The following is a 17,729-nucleotide window of genomic DNA, read 5'->3' on the forward strand; positions in this document are numbered from 1 at the left end:
ACTGGTACTCATTTTGCCGACTTTGGAAGGATGACAGGCTGAGTCAACCCCCTTGTGTATGAATTCAGTGGTCGACAGGGCTTGAACTTAAGACCCGAAGATCCCAAGCCATCACCCCAACCAGGAAGCCAATGCCAGGCTATATTATGAATACAGTAAGTCCTCGCTTTTCGCAAGGGTTGCATTCCTGGAAAACCTTATGATAAGCGAAACTGTGTTAAACAAAACATATTTTCCCATAGAAACTAATGTGTTTTTGGCTCGGAATTTTTTGGACATAAACACAAATAAACAAAACACACTCCTTGAGTCGTGGCGACTTACCCCGAGGCTGGAGGAACGGAGTTGATTGCGGTGGACAAGTCACACTTGCGGAGTGGCAGAATCGTCCCCCTCTTCACTTGACACTGTGCTGTCACTTTCTTCACCAGCGGGAACGGTCTCTTGGCAGCTGGTTGAAGGAGCATCCTGGATGGTGGATGGAGTTGGTGCTGCATCTTTTGGCTTGAAAAATACATGGAGAGTGGGCTGGATGGCTTTCTTTTTCTTTGCTGCATAAAGTTCCTTGTAGCAACAAAGGGCATCATTAACAACACAGCTAAAATCAGTGCTCCTTTCAAGATTTGGATCTTGCTCGATAACAAATTCTAAGGCACTTTCAAACGAGCTGAGGATTTGGCTGAGGTTTTTCATGGTGAGATGCTTGGATGAAGGTGTCACAGCATCTTCTTCTTCCTCAAGAGCCCACTGCTGTTCCAACTCCATAAGATCTTCATTGCTTAAGGGTTCTGCATGAGACTCCAGTAAGTCATCCACGTCCTCTTCGTCAACCTCTTCAAAACCAGCCTCCTGCGCCAGGTCTACAATTTGACTTGTAATGAACGGAACATCAGCAAGCCCCGTGAAATTGTGGACACACTCAGGCCACACTTTCTTTCACACAGCGTTCATTGTGGAGGCGCTCACCTCCGCCCATGAATCCTTAATGTTTTCCAAAGCCATTTTTATGTTGTATGTTCGCCAAAACTCTTTGATTGATAGCTTGTCCTTATCAGTTTTTTTGATAAGCTGCAGCATGGTATGCTTAACATAATAGGCTTTAAAAGCAGCAATAACTCCCTGATCCATAGGCTGTAAAAGTGAGGTAGTATTTGGTGGTAAAAATACTACCTGCACGTTTTCACACCAGTCTTCCATTTGCTGAGGATGGGCAGGAGCATTGTCTACAAGCAGCAAAGATTTGTTGTCAATTTTGTTCTCCTTGGAGATACTTCTCAACATGATTGGAGAAGTTATTGATCACGTAATCATGGATCAATGCCCTAACAAACGCCGCGCTTTTTCTTGTATCACAGCAAGAGATAAAGGCATGCGACGTTTAGTTTGATCTTCTATCCACACACATAATAAACGCTCCATGTTGTGCATGGCACCATCTCTCATTCTCGTTAGTGTCGTTGCACTCGAACTGGTCGCAATCTGTGATATTTTCTTTATCTTTGCCGAACTTTGAACGATCGAATGTACAGTCGATGCAGCGATTGCTGTGCGCGGCCGATTTCCGTTGTCCCTTCACCTCGTTCATGTCTTTTAATTATATCCAATTTCACCTTCAATGTGACAGCCTTTCGTTGTCTCTTGAAACGAGGTGTGCTCTGCTAAAGACTTGCGGGTCGCTTGGGATTCATACTGGAAGGTATGCAGGCGAGCGTGAAGAGAATACATACAGTACAGCATAAAGTACATGCGCAGTAAAGTGAAAGTGTGTTTATGCGCATCCTGTGTGATTGTTGTTTTGTTTTTTGCGTTTTTCCTTGCAATGACATTACGATAGGCATAAAATGTTTGCGATAATTGAAAAATTGGTCATTAAAACTAAATTACGAATAATCGAAACTACGATATGCGAACTTCCGGTTAGCGAGGACTTACTGTACTCGAAAGCACATTTCATCATGCGTTTCAATCCTGATTCGTGTCGTTATGAGGAATTTATTTTCAAGGCCGACTTTTAAAAAAAGAGTTTGTAATCAGATGAGAATGCGAGTTGTGGTGAGTCAATCATTGCAATTAATAGCACTAAGTTCCTTGACTTTGCAAGAAGTCATGGAATTAGGGTGGCCAGTTCATGGTTTCAGCGGCCAAAAGCTCATTGCTGGACTTGGTATTAAAACCCTTGCAGTGTGGCAAAGGAGATTGACCATATGCTCGTTCATGGTCGCTGGAGGATGATCCAGAACTGCAGGGTCTACTGGAGTGCTCAGTTCCTAAATAATGACCACCGGCTTGTTGAAGCAACTCTGAAGTTGCACATTAAATCCAGGAGAACGGTACCATCCCAGCCTTGGCTACATGAAGGCAAGCTCAAGGATGAGAGGGCAGCTGAGGAATTGGCGAACAAGCTGAGTGGGAATTTGGGGGTCTGGGTGCTTTGGGAGATCCTGAGTTGTGGAGTGCCTTCAAGACCACCGTCCTTGATGTTGCCGTTAGATGTCTTGGAACTCACCATAGGGCAAAGAAGAATTTTGTCTCTCAAGGGACACTCGACTCCATTGACCAGAGTCAAAGGGCCAGGCTGAATGGCAGAGCTGAGCTGTTCAGGGAGCTGAGGCGTAAAACTCAAGTTGTGCTAAGGGTTTTCAAGGAGGCCTATGTGCGAGGAATCTGTGAGAGGGTAGAGCATTTCCTGTGGTCAAATGATTCTCGTCCTGCTTGCAGGGGAATTCGTGCATTGCTTTCATCCAAGCCCATCTCTCGGTGTACTACAGTTAGTACAGAGGGCGGTGGGCTCTTGACAGAGGAGTCCGAAGTGAAGGCCCGCTGGGCCGGTTACGTTGAGCGGTTGTACCAGGCTGATCCATCAGCTGTTGAGTTGGACGTCAGGAGTGTTACAGTCAATGTTGCTGACCCTCCAATCAACTGTGGTCCAGCTTCGTTTGTGGAAACACAGGCTGCGGTGAACCAGTTGAAATGGGGAAAATCTCCAAGGATCTGTGGCATCCATGCTGAACTTCTCAAGGTTTGTGGAAATGCTGCACTCATGTCATTGCATGCAGTTCTATGCTCTGCCTGGAAAACAGGCATCATCCCAGCTGACTGGAAGAGGGGCCTTGTTGTCCCTCTCTGGATAAGGGAGGGTGATCGCCAAGACTGCAACAACTACCGAGGGGTGACGCTGCTCTCGGTGGGTTCGCCTCCATCTGCTTGAGCATCAGCATCCAGAGCAGTCAGCCTTTACACCAAATAGGTCAACGATTGACCGTATCCTTTCTCTTCGGGTCCTCACCGAACGCAGGCGAGAGTTTCAGCAGGGGCTGCTTGCAGCCTATGTTGATCTCTGTAAAGCATTTGATTCAATGAATCGGGATGCCCTCTGTTGGATTCTAGGTCTTCATGGGGTGCCACCAAAACCCTGATGTCTGAACTCAACTCCTGTACTGAGAGTGCTGTGAGATGTGGTGGTACCATCTCTGACTTATTTCCAGTTGTTACTGGAGTTCGTCAGTGGTGTGTACTGCCCCCCACACTTTTCAGCACTTGTATGGACTGGATTCTGGGGAGGATGTCAGGGAGATCAAGCTGTGGTGCATCATTTGGGAATGGCAAGATCTCTGACCTTGATTTTGCAGATGATGCAGTCATCTTTGCAGAGACTTTAGATATCCTTTTGGGGGCACTCGACGTGCTGAATGAGGAGTCAGAGCCGCTGGGATTATGAGTTTCCTTGGTCAAAACTATGATCCAGGCATTCAATGACATCTTGGATGCTGCTGTCCTGTCTGTGCCTGTTTGTGGTGAGGATGTTGAGGTCGTGGAGAGATTCACTTACCTTGGCAGTGATATTCATGTCTCTGCTGGCTGTGAGCCAGAGGTCAACAGACATCTGGATCGGGCCGTGGAGTCGTGGATTCACTGGATCATGGGGTGTGGTGCTGCTGGTGTCTGTGCGGGAGGATGAAAGTCCGAGTCTTCAGGTCCTTGGTGCTTCCGGTCTTGCTGTATGGATGTTAGACTTGGACTCTGATCAGGGATCTGAGATGGACACTTAATTCCTTTGGTACCAGGTCTCTTTGGAGAATCCTTGGCTATCGGTGGTCTGACTTTGTGTCCAACGAGCGGTTGCTGAGAGAGACTCAAATGAGATTTGTTACCTGCCATGTCCGTGAGCATTAGCTGCGGCTATATGGACATGTGGCTCGTTTTCCTGATGCTGATCCTGCTCACCAGATTATCTCAGCGAGGGAGCCCCATGAATGGAGGAGGCCAATGGGATGACCACATGCCTCGTGGTTGCAGCAGGTTGACCAGCATCTCAAGGAGATGGGGATGGGCCAGGCATCTGCCTGGGGGATGGCCAGATGGAGGCCCCTGGAGTACCGGCGGAAAGTGGACGCAGTGACGTGCTGCTCTGGCGCATGCTCCCATACCGGACCTGACCTGATCAGTACACCTCATTTCTCTGTGCCGATTTATCATCAAAATTCAAATGTTAGAAATGCGCACCTTTCAGAAAGAAAAAGTCAAACATATCTTGGACATTTTTTTCATCAAACACAGTTGTATATACATCTTATTTTCTCTTTTTAGAACTTGACATTGACCCATGATGTTTACTATAACAAGAATAATAACTCGGACATTTTTATAAAATGATAATTGCCGACAGGAGAAGCCTGATATCAATAACATATTTCTGTGCAGATACAATTAAAAAGACAAAGCACAGCTGATCAGGCTACAAAGTTTATGAACATGGAGATGGCTGTGATGAACAAAGAGGGTCAAGTAAAAAGACCACGAAGTGGAAATCGAAAATCCCTGCCACGTGAATCGTGGACAAACAAGGTAGAATTCCTTCTGGCTACTATTGGCTGTGTCGTTGGACTGGGAAACATTTGGAGGTTCCCATACCTCTGTTACCGCAATGGTGGAGGTAGGACTTCTTCATCCAAAAGTATTTTTATGATCGTTAGTTGAATGATCCGCAATATTTATAATCCCTACTTATTATGTTTGGAAACAAAGAAAAATATAAACCCTGTCCCCACCCCATATGCTCCATACATATCCCTTCCCGAAACAAATTTCAAATCGATGTTGCTTTTCTCTCCATTTCTCCAACAATCCTATATACACATTTCTCTTTCCGAGCATTTTCCCTTCTACTTTTCTCCATTTATCACTCTCGCATCTCCCACCCAGTGCATGGACAAGAAATATAAAGCTCCTCACTGGGTGTGTCCTCACCTCCTTGACACTTAGTCACATAATAACACCTTTCCACCTTTAGTGGCAGTACTGCCTGCAATAATGCTGACTTTAATGATCATGTGGTATAATAGTTACAATAATACGTCCTTTCAAAAGTGCCACAGTGACAAAATAGACACGTTTTTAGTTACTCCTCACACCATCCATAAGGAGTTGTTTGACTTTAAAAAATGACGCTAGGCAATCACACAAATGAAAGAAATGAGAATTACATGAGAAAATAAAGTGACTGTTTACTTTTTTATGATTTGTACGAATATTTTTTTACTTTATCCAAAAGGTGCATTCCTCATCCCCTACATGCTGATGCTCCTGCTGTGCGGCATTGCCTCCCTTTACATGGAGATGGCTGTGGGGCAATATTCACGCCGGGGACCGTACCACATGCTGTCTCAATTTTGCCCCTTGTTTAAAGGTATGCACCGAATGTCTGCATTCTACAAGTGAATATTGTTGAAAAACATTCCCATTTAACTTTCATTCCGAATTTGTTAACTGGCGTGCTATCTGAGCTCCGTCGATATCAATTTTTTTGATATCGATACACCGGTGGGGTCCTACAGGTAAATACCCATATAAGGATATTATTTTTAAAAAATTATCATGATAATAAATTTGTTTACGAAGGTTCCAAAAATATGTCATGGTCCATTTCATATTCATATATGAAGTGCACATCATTGACACATGCTAATTTTTCAAGGTATTCCCACTTGGGGCTTTTTTTTCCCCATGATGACAATGACAACAGTAATTTTACTTCCAGCTTCAACTCGTATTGAAAGCGATTTTCTTAAAAAGCGGGATCAGTATTGGTAACGGCACAGGTCGAGAATCATGGGGTGTGGCGCTGCCGGTACCTGTGCAGGAGGACGAAAGTCCGAGTCTTCAAGTCCTTGGTACTTCCAGTCTTGCTCTATGGATGCGAGACTTGGACTCTGACCAAGGATCTGAGACGGAGACTTAATTCCTTTGGTACCAGGTCTCTTCGGAGAATCCTTGGCTATCGCTGGTCGGATTTTGTGTCCAACGAGCGGTTGCTGAGAGAGACTCGGATGAGATTTGTTACCTGCATAGTCTGTGAGCGTCAGTTGCGGCTGTATGGACATGTGGCTCGTTTTCCTGACGCTGATCCTGCTCACCAGATTTTCTCAGCGAGGGAGTCTCGTGAGTGGAGGAGGCCAGTGGGCCGACCACGTGCTTCGTGGTTGCAGCAGGTTGACCATCATCTCAAGGAGATGGGGATGGGCCTGGCATCTGCCTGGGGGATGGCCAGATGGAGGCCCCTGGAGTACCGGCGGAAAGTGGACGCAGCGACGCGCTGTTCTGGCACATGCTCCCATACCTGACCTAACAGGTCGAGAATCGAGACTCATCGCTATCACCGTATAGGTATGACTATCACGGAACGCTGTACCGGTATAACTACTACGGAACGCTGTACCGTTATGACTATCACAGAATAACTACTATGGAATGCTGTACCGTTATGACTATCACGGAATGACTACTATGGAACGCAGTACCAGTATGACTATCATGGAACGCAGTACCAGTATGACTATCACGTAACATGGTACTGGTATGACTATCACGTAACGCTGTACCGGTATGACTATCACGGAACGCAGTACCAATATGACTATCACAGAACGTGGTACCGGTATGACTATCACGGAACATGGTACCGGTATGACTATCACAGAACGCTCTACCGGTATGACTATCACGGAACGCCATAACGGTATGACTATCACGGAATGCTGTACGGTATGACTATCATGGAACGCTGTACTGGTATGACTATCACGGAACGCTACATCGGTATGACTATCATGGAATGCTATAGCGGTATGACTATCATGAAATGCTATACCGGTATGACTATCATGGAATGCTATACCGGTATGACTATCATGGAACGCTGCACCAGTATGACTATCACGGAATGCTGTACCTGTATGACTATCAGGAAACACTGTCCCGGTAACGGTGAGTTACTTTTTGGAAGTTAAAGCGCAAGAGACCTGCAATGGATGGGTAGCTGGAGATAAAGAAGGGTTGAAAGATGGATTGATAGATGGAGGGATTAAAGAGGGATTGAAAGATGGATTTTTCGACTAGAAGACAAATGTTGGTGTCGATTTCACATCGGTATCTCTATTGCAGATCACTTAATTCCTCACCTTCATCTTGTGCCATAATAAGGAAGCCGCCAAATTGTTAATAACCAATGCCCTTCCTCGATACGAAAGCAGTGTCAGCAAAGGTTTCCATTTCTGTAGCTTTCTCTCAAAGGCATCAACCAAGCCCTCCCAGTTTTTTCCTTGCACTGTGGCATCACCGATGAAGATGCCAAGGTATTTCAAGCCATCCAAAGACAATGCAGGTTGGTTTGGAAGTGTTGGCAATGAGGCAGGACGTGAGCTCATCCACACTGCTGACATTTATGCCAGTTTACTTTCATTGAGGAAGCGTCGCCAAAGTGATTGGAACAGTTCACCAGGTTTTTGCATTTCTACGGTGTTGCGTACAACCATGCACACATCATCGGCATATGCAGAGACCTTAACAAGGTTCATTTGCAAGTTACCATAACCAGACAAAATGCTGCGGAACATGATTTTAAAAGGCAGAGGAGAGGGAATGGAGGAGAAAGGGAAAGAAAACAGAATGAGGAAGAAAGACGATGAAAACGGAAAAATGATAGAGCAACGCAACACTGAACTACACACGCTCGCACATGGCTGTCATGACACCATGCCCCACTCATAGAAGGCCAGGAGGTGAGAGAGAGAGAGAGATAGAGATAGACATAGACATAGACATAGACATAGACATAGACATAGACATAGACATAGACATAGACATAGACATAGACATAGACATAGAGATAGAGAGAGACATAGAGATAGAGAGAGACATAGAGATAGATTTCTCAGGATTGAAAGGCATGTTTCAAGTGTTTGACCAGTTTGTGATTTGGTCAAGGTCTGAAGAGAGGGAGAAGGCTGCTACTTGTCTGAAGAATGAGGGATGTCACTGCAGAGAGTGGAGTGATCAGCAAAGAGATTAAGGGGATTTTCCAGAGAGTCAGTGAGATCATTGATGAAGATTAAGAATAGGTTGTGACTCTGAACACTGCCTTGGGGTATTCAAGCTTTGACAGGGAGAGGAGAAGAAAGCGTTCTGTTGAGTGCCATGCATTGGCTACAAAAGTGGAGGAAGTCAGTAATCAACGAGTAGATTTGGCCTTGGACTCCATAGTCAGACAGTTTGGAGAGCAAGGCAGGATGCCAGACTATCAAAAGCTCGAGATATATCCAGAGAGGCAGCCCTAATCTCATGACTGATATTGAGAACCTCCATCCATTTTTGGAAGAGTCGAAGCAGCATGTCCAAGGTGAAGTGACCTTGTTTGAAACCAAATTAGTGATCCGAGTTGAGACTGTTGGAGAAAAGGACTGATTTTATCTCAACTGCGATGATGGATTCCATGACTCTGCTTATGATTGAAAGTAAGCTAATTGGTCTGTTATAAAGGGGATCCATTTTGGCACCTTTTGCAATGCAATGCTGTGATGTTGACTGATTTACAAGCAGATGGAAGATGACCTAGTATAAATTACAGGGTGAAAATAGCCAAGAGAGGAAGTGCAAGAGCAGCAGAGTAGATTTTTAGGACACCTGAGTTGATTCCGTCCGGTCTAGTTGCCAGAAACTTTTCCACCTTCTCAGGTGCAAAAGACGCAGAATTCAGGAGCAGTTGGGTACGTCTGGTAAGGTGATTACAGAGAGAGAGATTGAGGGGTGAGGGACACAATATTATGAAGCAAACACAGAAGTGGGGCATTAAGCCTTCTCATGAGCGGAGTCAGTTTTGGTGCCATTTGAAGTAAGGGAGGGGATGGAAGGGGAGCATATTCCAGAGGCCGACTTGACAATGCTCCAATAGGTTTTTTGAGGAGGGAGACTTGTTTACAACAAACTCAGAATCTTGGTTTTTCATATTTCAAGTGAAGTTGAATTTTGGGTTTTCATCCCCCTGCTGCCCCTCTTTCCATCCACCCTCTTTTTTTCAGCCACATCGGACTACTATCATTCGTTTTTGAAAACTATATTTCGATTCACATGACATTGAACTTAAAAGGTCAATTGTTGGTTTGGCTAATTAGCTTTATCTCATTATCCTTCAGAAGTAAGAAGGCACAAGCTTGGTTTTGCTGAATGATGAGGCAACAGAATCCCTGGATATAGTGGGGCTCTTGATATGTCTTGCAGATGAAGAGTATCACTAATAAACTGCTTATGTTTGCTTGTGGTCAATTCCAATGTCCCAATACATGAGGTGAGGGCATCACCGATGACCATTTTGTGGTAAATATGACCAATCCCATAGGTTCTCAGAAGACATATAATGTATAGAGTGCACAAATTAGAACTCAACTGAGAAAACGAGGTAATGTTTGGTACATGAGATGTCGGTATTTCAGAAATTATCCCCATGGTCTACAACAAGCATCCTTTTTATCCTTTACAAGATTGAGGCTCATGGAAGAAAAATGTGATTGAGGGTAAGAACTGACAGTATGGCTATCCAGCAAAAGCACAGTCAAGGAAACAGCAGGACAAGAATCAGTCATCGTTATTTCCATCGCTGAGAATTTCATTCCTGACCATGTCAATATTGCTTTTACATGGTGCTGGCCAAAGCCACCTCCGAACAAGGCAGCAATGCAGATTTTGGTCAGGTAGCAGTACACAATAATCTACACTTTTTTTTTTTTAAAAAGAAAAACTTTTCTAGCTCCTCCACGAGCTTCGACATTGCATACAAAAAAAGGCAATGACATTTTAAAGTCCACAAGTAATTAATTACCTCCACCACGGAAAGTGGACGAAGGCGATGTTTTCATCCCCGTCTGTCTATCTATCTGTCTGTGAAGAGAATATCTCAAAAAGTTGTAAAAGGATTTGGAAGAAATTTAGTGTTGAGGTTTGGTGTGTGATCAGGAAAAAATAATTACATTTTGGTGAATATCCAGATATAGATCCGGATCCGGGATTTTTTTTTAGTGATTCTTCACCATTGAGTGATGAGGCTAAAGATGATATTAAATAACACGATATCTCAAAACGTTATGGACTGATTTGGATTAAACTTGGTACGCAGGTTGGGTGTATGACGAGGACGAATCTGCTCGATTTTATGAAGATCCGAATCCGGAAACGAGAATTAACAATAATATTTTTTTAGTGATTCTTCACCATTGAGAGACACAGCAAAAATGATATGCAGTATAGCATTAATATCTCAATAAGTTGTGGACGGATTCAGACGAAACTTCGATGAGTTGGGGAGGTGACAAGAAGACGCCGATTAGATTTTGGAGGTCTGGAACAAGATCTGGCCAATTCGTGAAATATAAAACGTAAACTGTTCAGGATGGTGGAGGTATGTGCTCTGCCAAGTGCAATTGTAGTTGCATATATAGGACAGCTAGATTAATATCTTTTTGAGGGACTGAATTCTAATAAATATAGCTCACTACTTGTGAAGTCTCATTCCAATAATAATGTGAGTTGTCTTTGACTGTAATAAAAAGTGTTTGGACGACGGTGTTTGAAATTTGGATGGTGTTGGAGTTGTTTAGATTTTGAGCATGGGGGTAGGAGCAATGGGTTCTTTATGATTGAATGTGATGTATGCATATAAATAATCTGAATATGACAATGGAACAAATAAAAGATAAAGTATGAAAAAGCGATTACAAAAGGAATATCCTGAAAGATATTATTGTTTGTCCTTTTTGGGGTTGGTGTGCAGTGGAGGGTCTGTTTTCATTTTTTTTTTTTCCTTGCACATCAAACTATTAAGCCTGGTGTTGGCTTAACAGTTAAGGTGGCTGGCACAAGATCTTAGGATAGAGAGTTTGAGCTTCTGTACTCCATTAACCATCACCAGGTGGGTTGATTCAGCCTGTCATCCTTCTGAGGTTGGCAAAAGGATTACCATCAAACTGGAAACAGGAGGAACTGCATTAGCAGTGCAGCCATGCTCCCAGCAAAGATGCAACCAGCAGCTACAGGCTCCATATGAAATCATCATCATCATCATCATCATGCTATATGATATGCTGAACTGCATAGCAAATATGTTTTTTGCACTGCTCCAGGCTTTTTGGTGGGGTGTTTTGGACATCATGAATAATATCATGGAACTTGATTTGAGACTTCCTTTGGCAGGTTTGGGCTTGGTGATAATAATGGTGAATTACATTGGCAATTCTTACTACATCCTCATCGTGGTGTGGTCGATGTTCTACCTCTTCAAGTCCTTTCGCAGTCCATTTCCATGGCAAGACCAACCCATTTTGAGCCACAATGAGAGCTTTTATGCAAACACAAGCACATCTGCAGGCCAACTGTATTTCAAGTACGTGTTCAATGACTCATACATTTTGGTTTCAGCTTCATTTTTTTAGATTCTGCTAAATCGGCTTTGTAGTGCAGCATGTATGACATATGGGATGTTGCCCTGAATATTTACTTTTAACCTACCACAGCGAGGAGGTGCTACGCATATCCCAGGGAATATCATATCCTGGGAAAATCTCCTGGGATATTTTCGGGCTGCTGCTGCTGGGATGGATTTGCGTTTATTTCTGCATTTTCCGTGGAATCAAACTTGCTGGCAAGGTGACATTAAATATTTAAATATTCGTGAAAAATATATTTTAGGAAATAATTGTTGACATCACAAAGGCGTATTAACATATTTTGAGAGAAAATAACACAGCATAAGGCATTCCAAGTATGATCAAATCCATGTCGTCTTTTCTTAATTACTTGTTATTGATAAGCTATCCTTCAACCCCTCTAAATGCAAGGCTCTACCACCCCTTTTCAAAACAAGGACAAATGTGTCCAACAGCCACGTCATAAAGGTTTTGTCTTCACGAGAACAAGAAGAAGAACAACAACGCAGAGCTCTCTTAGAGCCAGCGTTCGCAATGCGACACAGCTAAAAAATTCCTTGCAGGTTATTTCAGTCAACTGAAAGGAAAATGTGAGAAATTTTTTTGCTGTTATTCTAAGAACAATAGGAAAGAGAATATATTAAGTTTAAAAGGTTTAGGGTTTTCACCATGTGTGAGCTATTTACATTCTTTATACTAGTACGTGCACGTACGGGCGTGGCCATACGTGCGTGGCCGTACGTGCAAAAAAAAAAAAACTTTCAAACTGCGAGCCAGAAACAACAACCACACAGGCCGTTCCTTCGCTCTCGTGTGCCCGTACGTGCGTGGCCGTACGTGAAAACCAAAAAAAAATTTTCAAACAAACACACAGGCCGTTCCTTCGCTCTCGTAAATGACGACTGTACTGGGGCATTGTGTTTATCTATAAATGCGCATAAGAAATCGAGAAATTATTAGAATACAGTAAGTCATCACTATCCGGAAGTGGTACGTGCCCGTACGGAATGTTCACATGTATTCCACGAATTATCGCTTGCATTGAAGTAACAACTGCTGTGATACTTACACACACAGAGTTAATTAAAATCAAGTTTACCTCCCTGTCTTTGCTTTTCATGACATTCGCTGCCATTGACCATTGCCACTCCTACGCTACAGTAACTAAGGCGCCCTTTCCCCATCGGCCACGCCTACGCAGCAACGTGTCCTGTCATTGGTTTGATAAATAAATGGCCGCAGAAACGTGTCCTGTCATTGGCTTGGTAAATAAATAGCCATAACTTGGGCAGCACTTGTCCGATTAGTAGCGAACGCAGTGAGCTTCATACTTAACGCATGCTCATGAGAGAATAGGAAACAACAACAACAACAACAACAAAAACAACACAATACCCCTGGCAATTTGGGATCCGTGTCGTTGGCTATGACCCTTTTGCTTCCGGTTTTTTTAAAATGCTGTGCGGTGTATAAACACAATTGGGTTTTATTTCTATCTTGTGAATATTACTTAACACGTGCACATGAGAGAATAGGAAACAACAACAACAACAACAACAACAACAACACAATACCCTGGCAATTTGGAATCCGTGTCGTTGGCTATGACCCTTTTGCTTTCGGTTTTTTTTTTTGCTTCTGGTTTTTTTTTTTTGTTTCCAGTTTTTTTCATGGGGAATGATGCATGCCGGGAGATAAAGGCATTGTCGGAGACATGAAAGACCCTAATAATATCAGACCTGGTGTATATTTCCTCCACTGATTTTAATAAAGATATCTCCCGCATCATCAAAAAATATTTTTTAATCGTGATTTACGTTATTTGATCGCTGATCCCGAATCCAGGCCAAAGTAACCGGAATTGCGTATACAGTTGTGAACAAGTTATAGGTAAAGTCAGAAGCAAATGTAAGAAGAATACTACGTTCGCTTCTAGTATTTATTTTTTAGATGAGATACTGTTCTAGGCAGTGTAGTTGTTGTGAAGGTAATGTTGAGGTAATATTAATTTTTTTAGATGAGATCCTGTTCTAGGCGGTATAGTTGTCATTGTGAAGGTAATGTTGAGGAATTTTTTTTTTCTTTCAGATGAGATCCTGTTCTAGGCGGTGTAGTTGTTGTTGTGAAGGTAATGTAGAGGTAAAATGTTGAGATAATAATTTTTTAAAATGAGATCCTGTTCTAGGCGGTGCATTTGTCGTTGTGAAGGTAATGTTGAGGTAATATTAATTTTTTTTAGATGAGATCCTGTTCTAGGCGGTGTAGTTGTTGTTGTGAAGGTAATGTAGAGGTAAAATGTTGAGGTAATAATTTTTTTAGATGAGATCCTGTTCTCGGCGGTGCAGTTGTCGTTGTGAAGGTAATGTTGAGGTAAAATTAATTTTTTTTAGATGAGATCCTGTTCTAGGTGGTGCAGTTGTCGTTGTGAAGGTTATGTTGAGGTATAATGTTGAGGTAATATTAATTTTTTTTATATGAGATCCTGTTCTGGGCTGTGTCGTTGTCATTGTGAAGGTAATGTTGAGGTAATATTAATTTTTTTCAATGAGATCCTGTTCTCGGTGGTGCATTTGTCGTTGTGAAGGTAATGTTGAGTTATAATGTTGAGGTAATATTAATTTTTTTAGATGAGATCCTGTTCTTGGCGGTGTGGTTGTCGTTGTGAAGGTAATGTTGAGGTATTTATTAATTGTTTTAGATGAGATCCTGTTCTTGGCGGTGTAGTTGTCGTTGTGAAGGTAATGTTGAGGTAATATTAATTTTTTTTTAGATGAGATCCTGTTCTAGGCGGTGTAGTTGTTGTTGTGAAGGTAATGTAGAGGTAAAATGTTGAGGTAATAATTTTTTTGGATGAGATCCTGTTCTAGGCGGTGCAGTTGTCATTGTGAAGGTAATGTTGAGGTATAATGTTGAGGTAATATTAATTTTTTTCAATGAGATCCTGTTCTCGGCGGTGTAGTTGTCGTTGTGAAGGTAATGTTGAGGTATTTATTATTTTTTTTTTTCAGATGAGATCCTGTTCTAGGCGGTGTAGTTGTCGTTGTGAAGGTAATGTTGAGGAATTTATTTTTTTTTTTCAGATGAGATCCTGTTCTAGGCGGTGTAGTTGTTGTTGTGAAGGTAATGTTGAGGTCATATTATTTTTTTTCAGATGAGATCCTGTTCTAGGTGGTGTAGTTGTTGTTGTGAAGGTAATGTAGAGGTATAATGTTGACGTCATATTAATTGTTTTAGATGAGATCTAGTGTGTACTAGGTGCGGTGGGACGCAAGAAGCACGCGGGCCACCATCCACTCTGCTTTATTGCGTGACCAGAAGCACAGTCCTGCCACCCCTAGTGGGCGAGGCATGATATACGAAAACCCAATCATGTGACACAGCACACTCCTCCCCCCGTAAAATGACCCGTCACATAACGAACGGATACTCACAACATGACCATCAGAAACCCATCAACACTCATAATCCTCCAAGTACCGCGGCCGCACCCTGACCCGCCTCGGACGGGCAGCGCCACCAGACAGTCCAGGCTCATACGCCTCCCGGCTCGGTCGAGGTGACACCCTCGCCGGACTCGCACTTTCCGCAACACCAGCTACCCCCGACTGCCCAGCCCGCTCGACGTCCCCGGGTAGGACGGCACCAGACGAAGACCCCCTCGGCGCCGGCCCAGCCAGTCCCGGCGATACAATGTCAGGTGCCGGCGAGACTACTGGTGGGGGCCCCGCAACTTTCGGCTCGGGGAGGTTTGGGGGGGGTGACGCTGAACAGCGATCATGCATCTGGTCCACGTGCCGCTTCCACACATCTCCACCATCAGTCCGCACCATGCAATTCGCCGGCCCCAGCACCCCAGAGACCACCGCCGGCACCCACTTGGAACTGTGGAAATAATCGCGTACCATCACCCGCTGCCCCACCTCGAAGCTGCGCAGCCGCACCGGACGCGACATAGCCCCACTCGCCGACCCTCCAGGTCGCAGCAAATCTAGCCTGGACCGCAAAGCCCGTCCATAGAGACGAATAGCAGGCGAGTCACCCGTGACAGGATGAACTGCGTTCCTGTAATGGAGCAAAAAAACATCGACCACCGTCTGCACAGGTGCAACACCCCCCCTGCGCAAAGCCCGCTTCAACATCTTGACAAACGACTCAGCTTGGCCATTTGTCTCAGGATGATAAGGTGCGGACCTTATAGATGTCTTATAGATAAGGTGCCTTATAGATGTCGAATACCATTCTGGCGCATAAACTCATCAAATACACCCGCGATGAACTGCGGACCATTATCAGAGACCAGGATCTCCGGCAACCCTTTATTAGCAAAGATCGTCCGCAGCTTCTCTACCGTAATGCTTGCTGAAGTATGCTGCATTACTACAACCTCCGGCCATTTCGAGAATGCATCAATCACAATCAAAAACATCTTGCCATTAACCGGTCCCGCAAAATCTACATGGACCCTCTGCCAAGCTCGGTCTGGCACAGGCCAGAGACTCGAAGCTCGACGCAGGTTATCAGCATCTGTCTGGCACGTGGTGCAACGCTTAACCAATTGCTCAATGTCTTTGTCCAACCCTGGCCACCACAACAGGCTACGAGCAAGACTCTTGGTCTTCATGATGCCCAGGTGACTGACATGCAGTTCTTCCAAACACCGCTGCCTGAACCTCGGTGGAATCACGGTCCTCATTCCCCACATTATGCACCGTTGGACCAACGACAGCTCCCCTGCGCGTGACGTGAAAGGTCGAAATGCCGGTGTCGAAGGCAGATCGCTCCAATTCCCCGTAGAAATCGCCTGGACGACACGGGCAAGCACCGGATCACGAGCCGACTCCACCGCGACCTGCCTGGCCGTGACCGGCCCGCTTTGGACCTGGTCCAGCGCAAACACGTCGACCCGGTCGCCCAGCTCAGAGGCAGGTGGACCCTCCGCACACGGCAAGCGTGAGAGCCCGTCGCAGTTAGCATGCTTCTCGGTGCTTTGGAACTGAATATCATAATCGTAAGCACCCAGAAACAGACACCACCGCTGTATTTGCGCGGCTGCTACCACCGGCACTCCGTGTTCGGGTCTCAGGATGAATTGAAGCGGTTTGTGATCCGTCTGTAAAATGAAATGCCGTCCCAGCAGATATTGATGAAACCTCCGCACACCCCAGACGATGCTGAGAGCCTCCCGTTCGATCTGGGCATATCCGCGCTCTGCTGTGGACAGGGTCCGGGATGCAAAACAAACAGGCCGCTCGGAACCATCGTCCATCCTGTGGGAGAGCACTGCCCCAATGCCATATGCAGAGCTGTCGCATGCCAATAGGAGAGGAGGCGCAGGCTCGTAGTGCACGAGGACCGTATCCTCTGTGAGCAGCCGCTTGACGCGGTCGAACGACGCCTGGTGTGCAGGCCCCCAAACCCAGCGCTCGTCCTTCTTGAGCAACCGCGTCAACGGCGCAAGTTGTGAGCTGAGCCCGCGCACGAACCTTTGGTAATACTGGGCCATGCCAATGAACGCGCGCAGCTGCGTCTTGTCGCGAGGCGGTGGCATGCGCTGAATCGCCTCCACCTTCCGAGGAACTTTCAACAGCCCCTCCGGCGTGATGATGTGCCCAAGGTATTCCAAGCGCTGCTTGAAGAACGCGCACTTGTCCCTGTTTAAGCGCAGGCCGCACACTTCTAACTTCGTCAGCACTCGGGCAATGTTCGCCAGATGCTCGTCCGCCGTTTTCCCCGCAATGAGTACATCGTCCAGGTAGGTCTGAGCGGGCAGGCCAATGCAAACCTGATCCATAGCTTTCTGCCACAAAGCTGGAGCCGAAGCAATCCCAAAACAGAGTCGGGTATATCGATAGAGTCCTTGACACGTGTTGATTGTTAAAAGCTCGCTACTCCCGGGATCCATCGGCAGGTGAAAATATGCATCACGCAGGTCTAGCTTCGTGAAGTATTGACTCCCCGCCAATCGCGCATATATTTCAT

At 44.9% G+C, this 17,729-nt stretch overlaps 1 protein-coding gene and 1 long non-coding RNA gene across 5 annotated transcripts in view; one reads left to right on the forward strand and one right to left on the reverse strand.

Moving 5' to 3' along the window:
- The window catches only part of LOC147011063 (uncharacterized), a 105,205-nt gene extending 103,888 nt beyond the window's left edge, over positions 1 to 1,317 (reverse strand). Inside the window, exon 1 of the long non-coding RNA XR_015052403.1 lies at positions 325 to 1,317. This is a non-coding gene — a long non-coding RNA (uncharacterized LOC147011063). The remainder of the gene's footprint in view (positions 1 to 324) is intronic.
- The window catches only part of LOC147011065 (sodium- and chloride-dependent GABA transporter ine-like), a 133,369-nt gene that overhangs the window by 3,528 nt on the left and 112,112 nt on the right, over positions 1 to 17,729 (forward strand). The window contains exons 1-5 of one of the 4 annotated variants that reach the window (XM_085859604.1): positions 29 to 155; positions 4,702 to 4,933; positions 5,552 to 5,686; positions 11,518 to 11,707; positions 11,838 to 11,970. In XM_085859604.1, coding sequence (XP_085715730.1) covers positions 132 to 155; positions 4,702 to 4,933; positions 5,552 to 5,686; positions 11,518 to 11,707; positions 11,838 to 11,970 — 714 coding nt within the window. In that variant the 5' untranslated portion in view covers positions 29 to 131. Of the gene's footprint in view, positions 1 to 28; positions 156 to 1,339; positions 1,697 to 4,701; positions 4,934 to 5,551; positions 5,687 to 11,517; positions 11,708 to 11,837; positions 11,971 to 17,729 lie in introns of those variants that run through there. The other 3 variants (XM_085859601.1, XM_085859602.1, XM_085859603.1) reach the window with 3 other exon arrangements.

The sequence above is a fragment of the Eptatretus burgeri genome, chromosome 16 (assembly GCF_056783735.1).
Source record: "Eptatretus burgeri isolate ZD-2024b chromosome 16, Ebu_testis_v1, whole genome shotgun sequence".
NCBI lineage: Eukaryota > Metazoa > Chordata > Myxini > Myxiniformes > Myxinidae > Eptatretus > Eptatretus burgeri.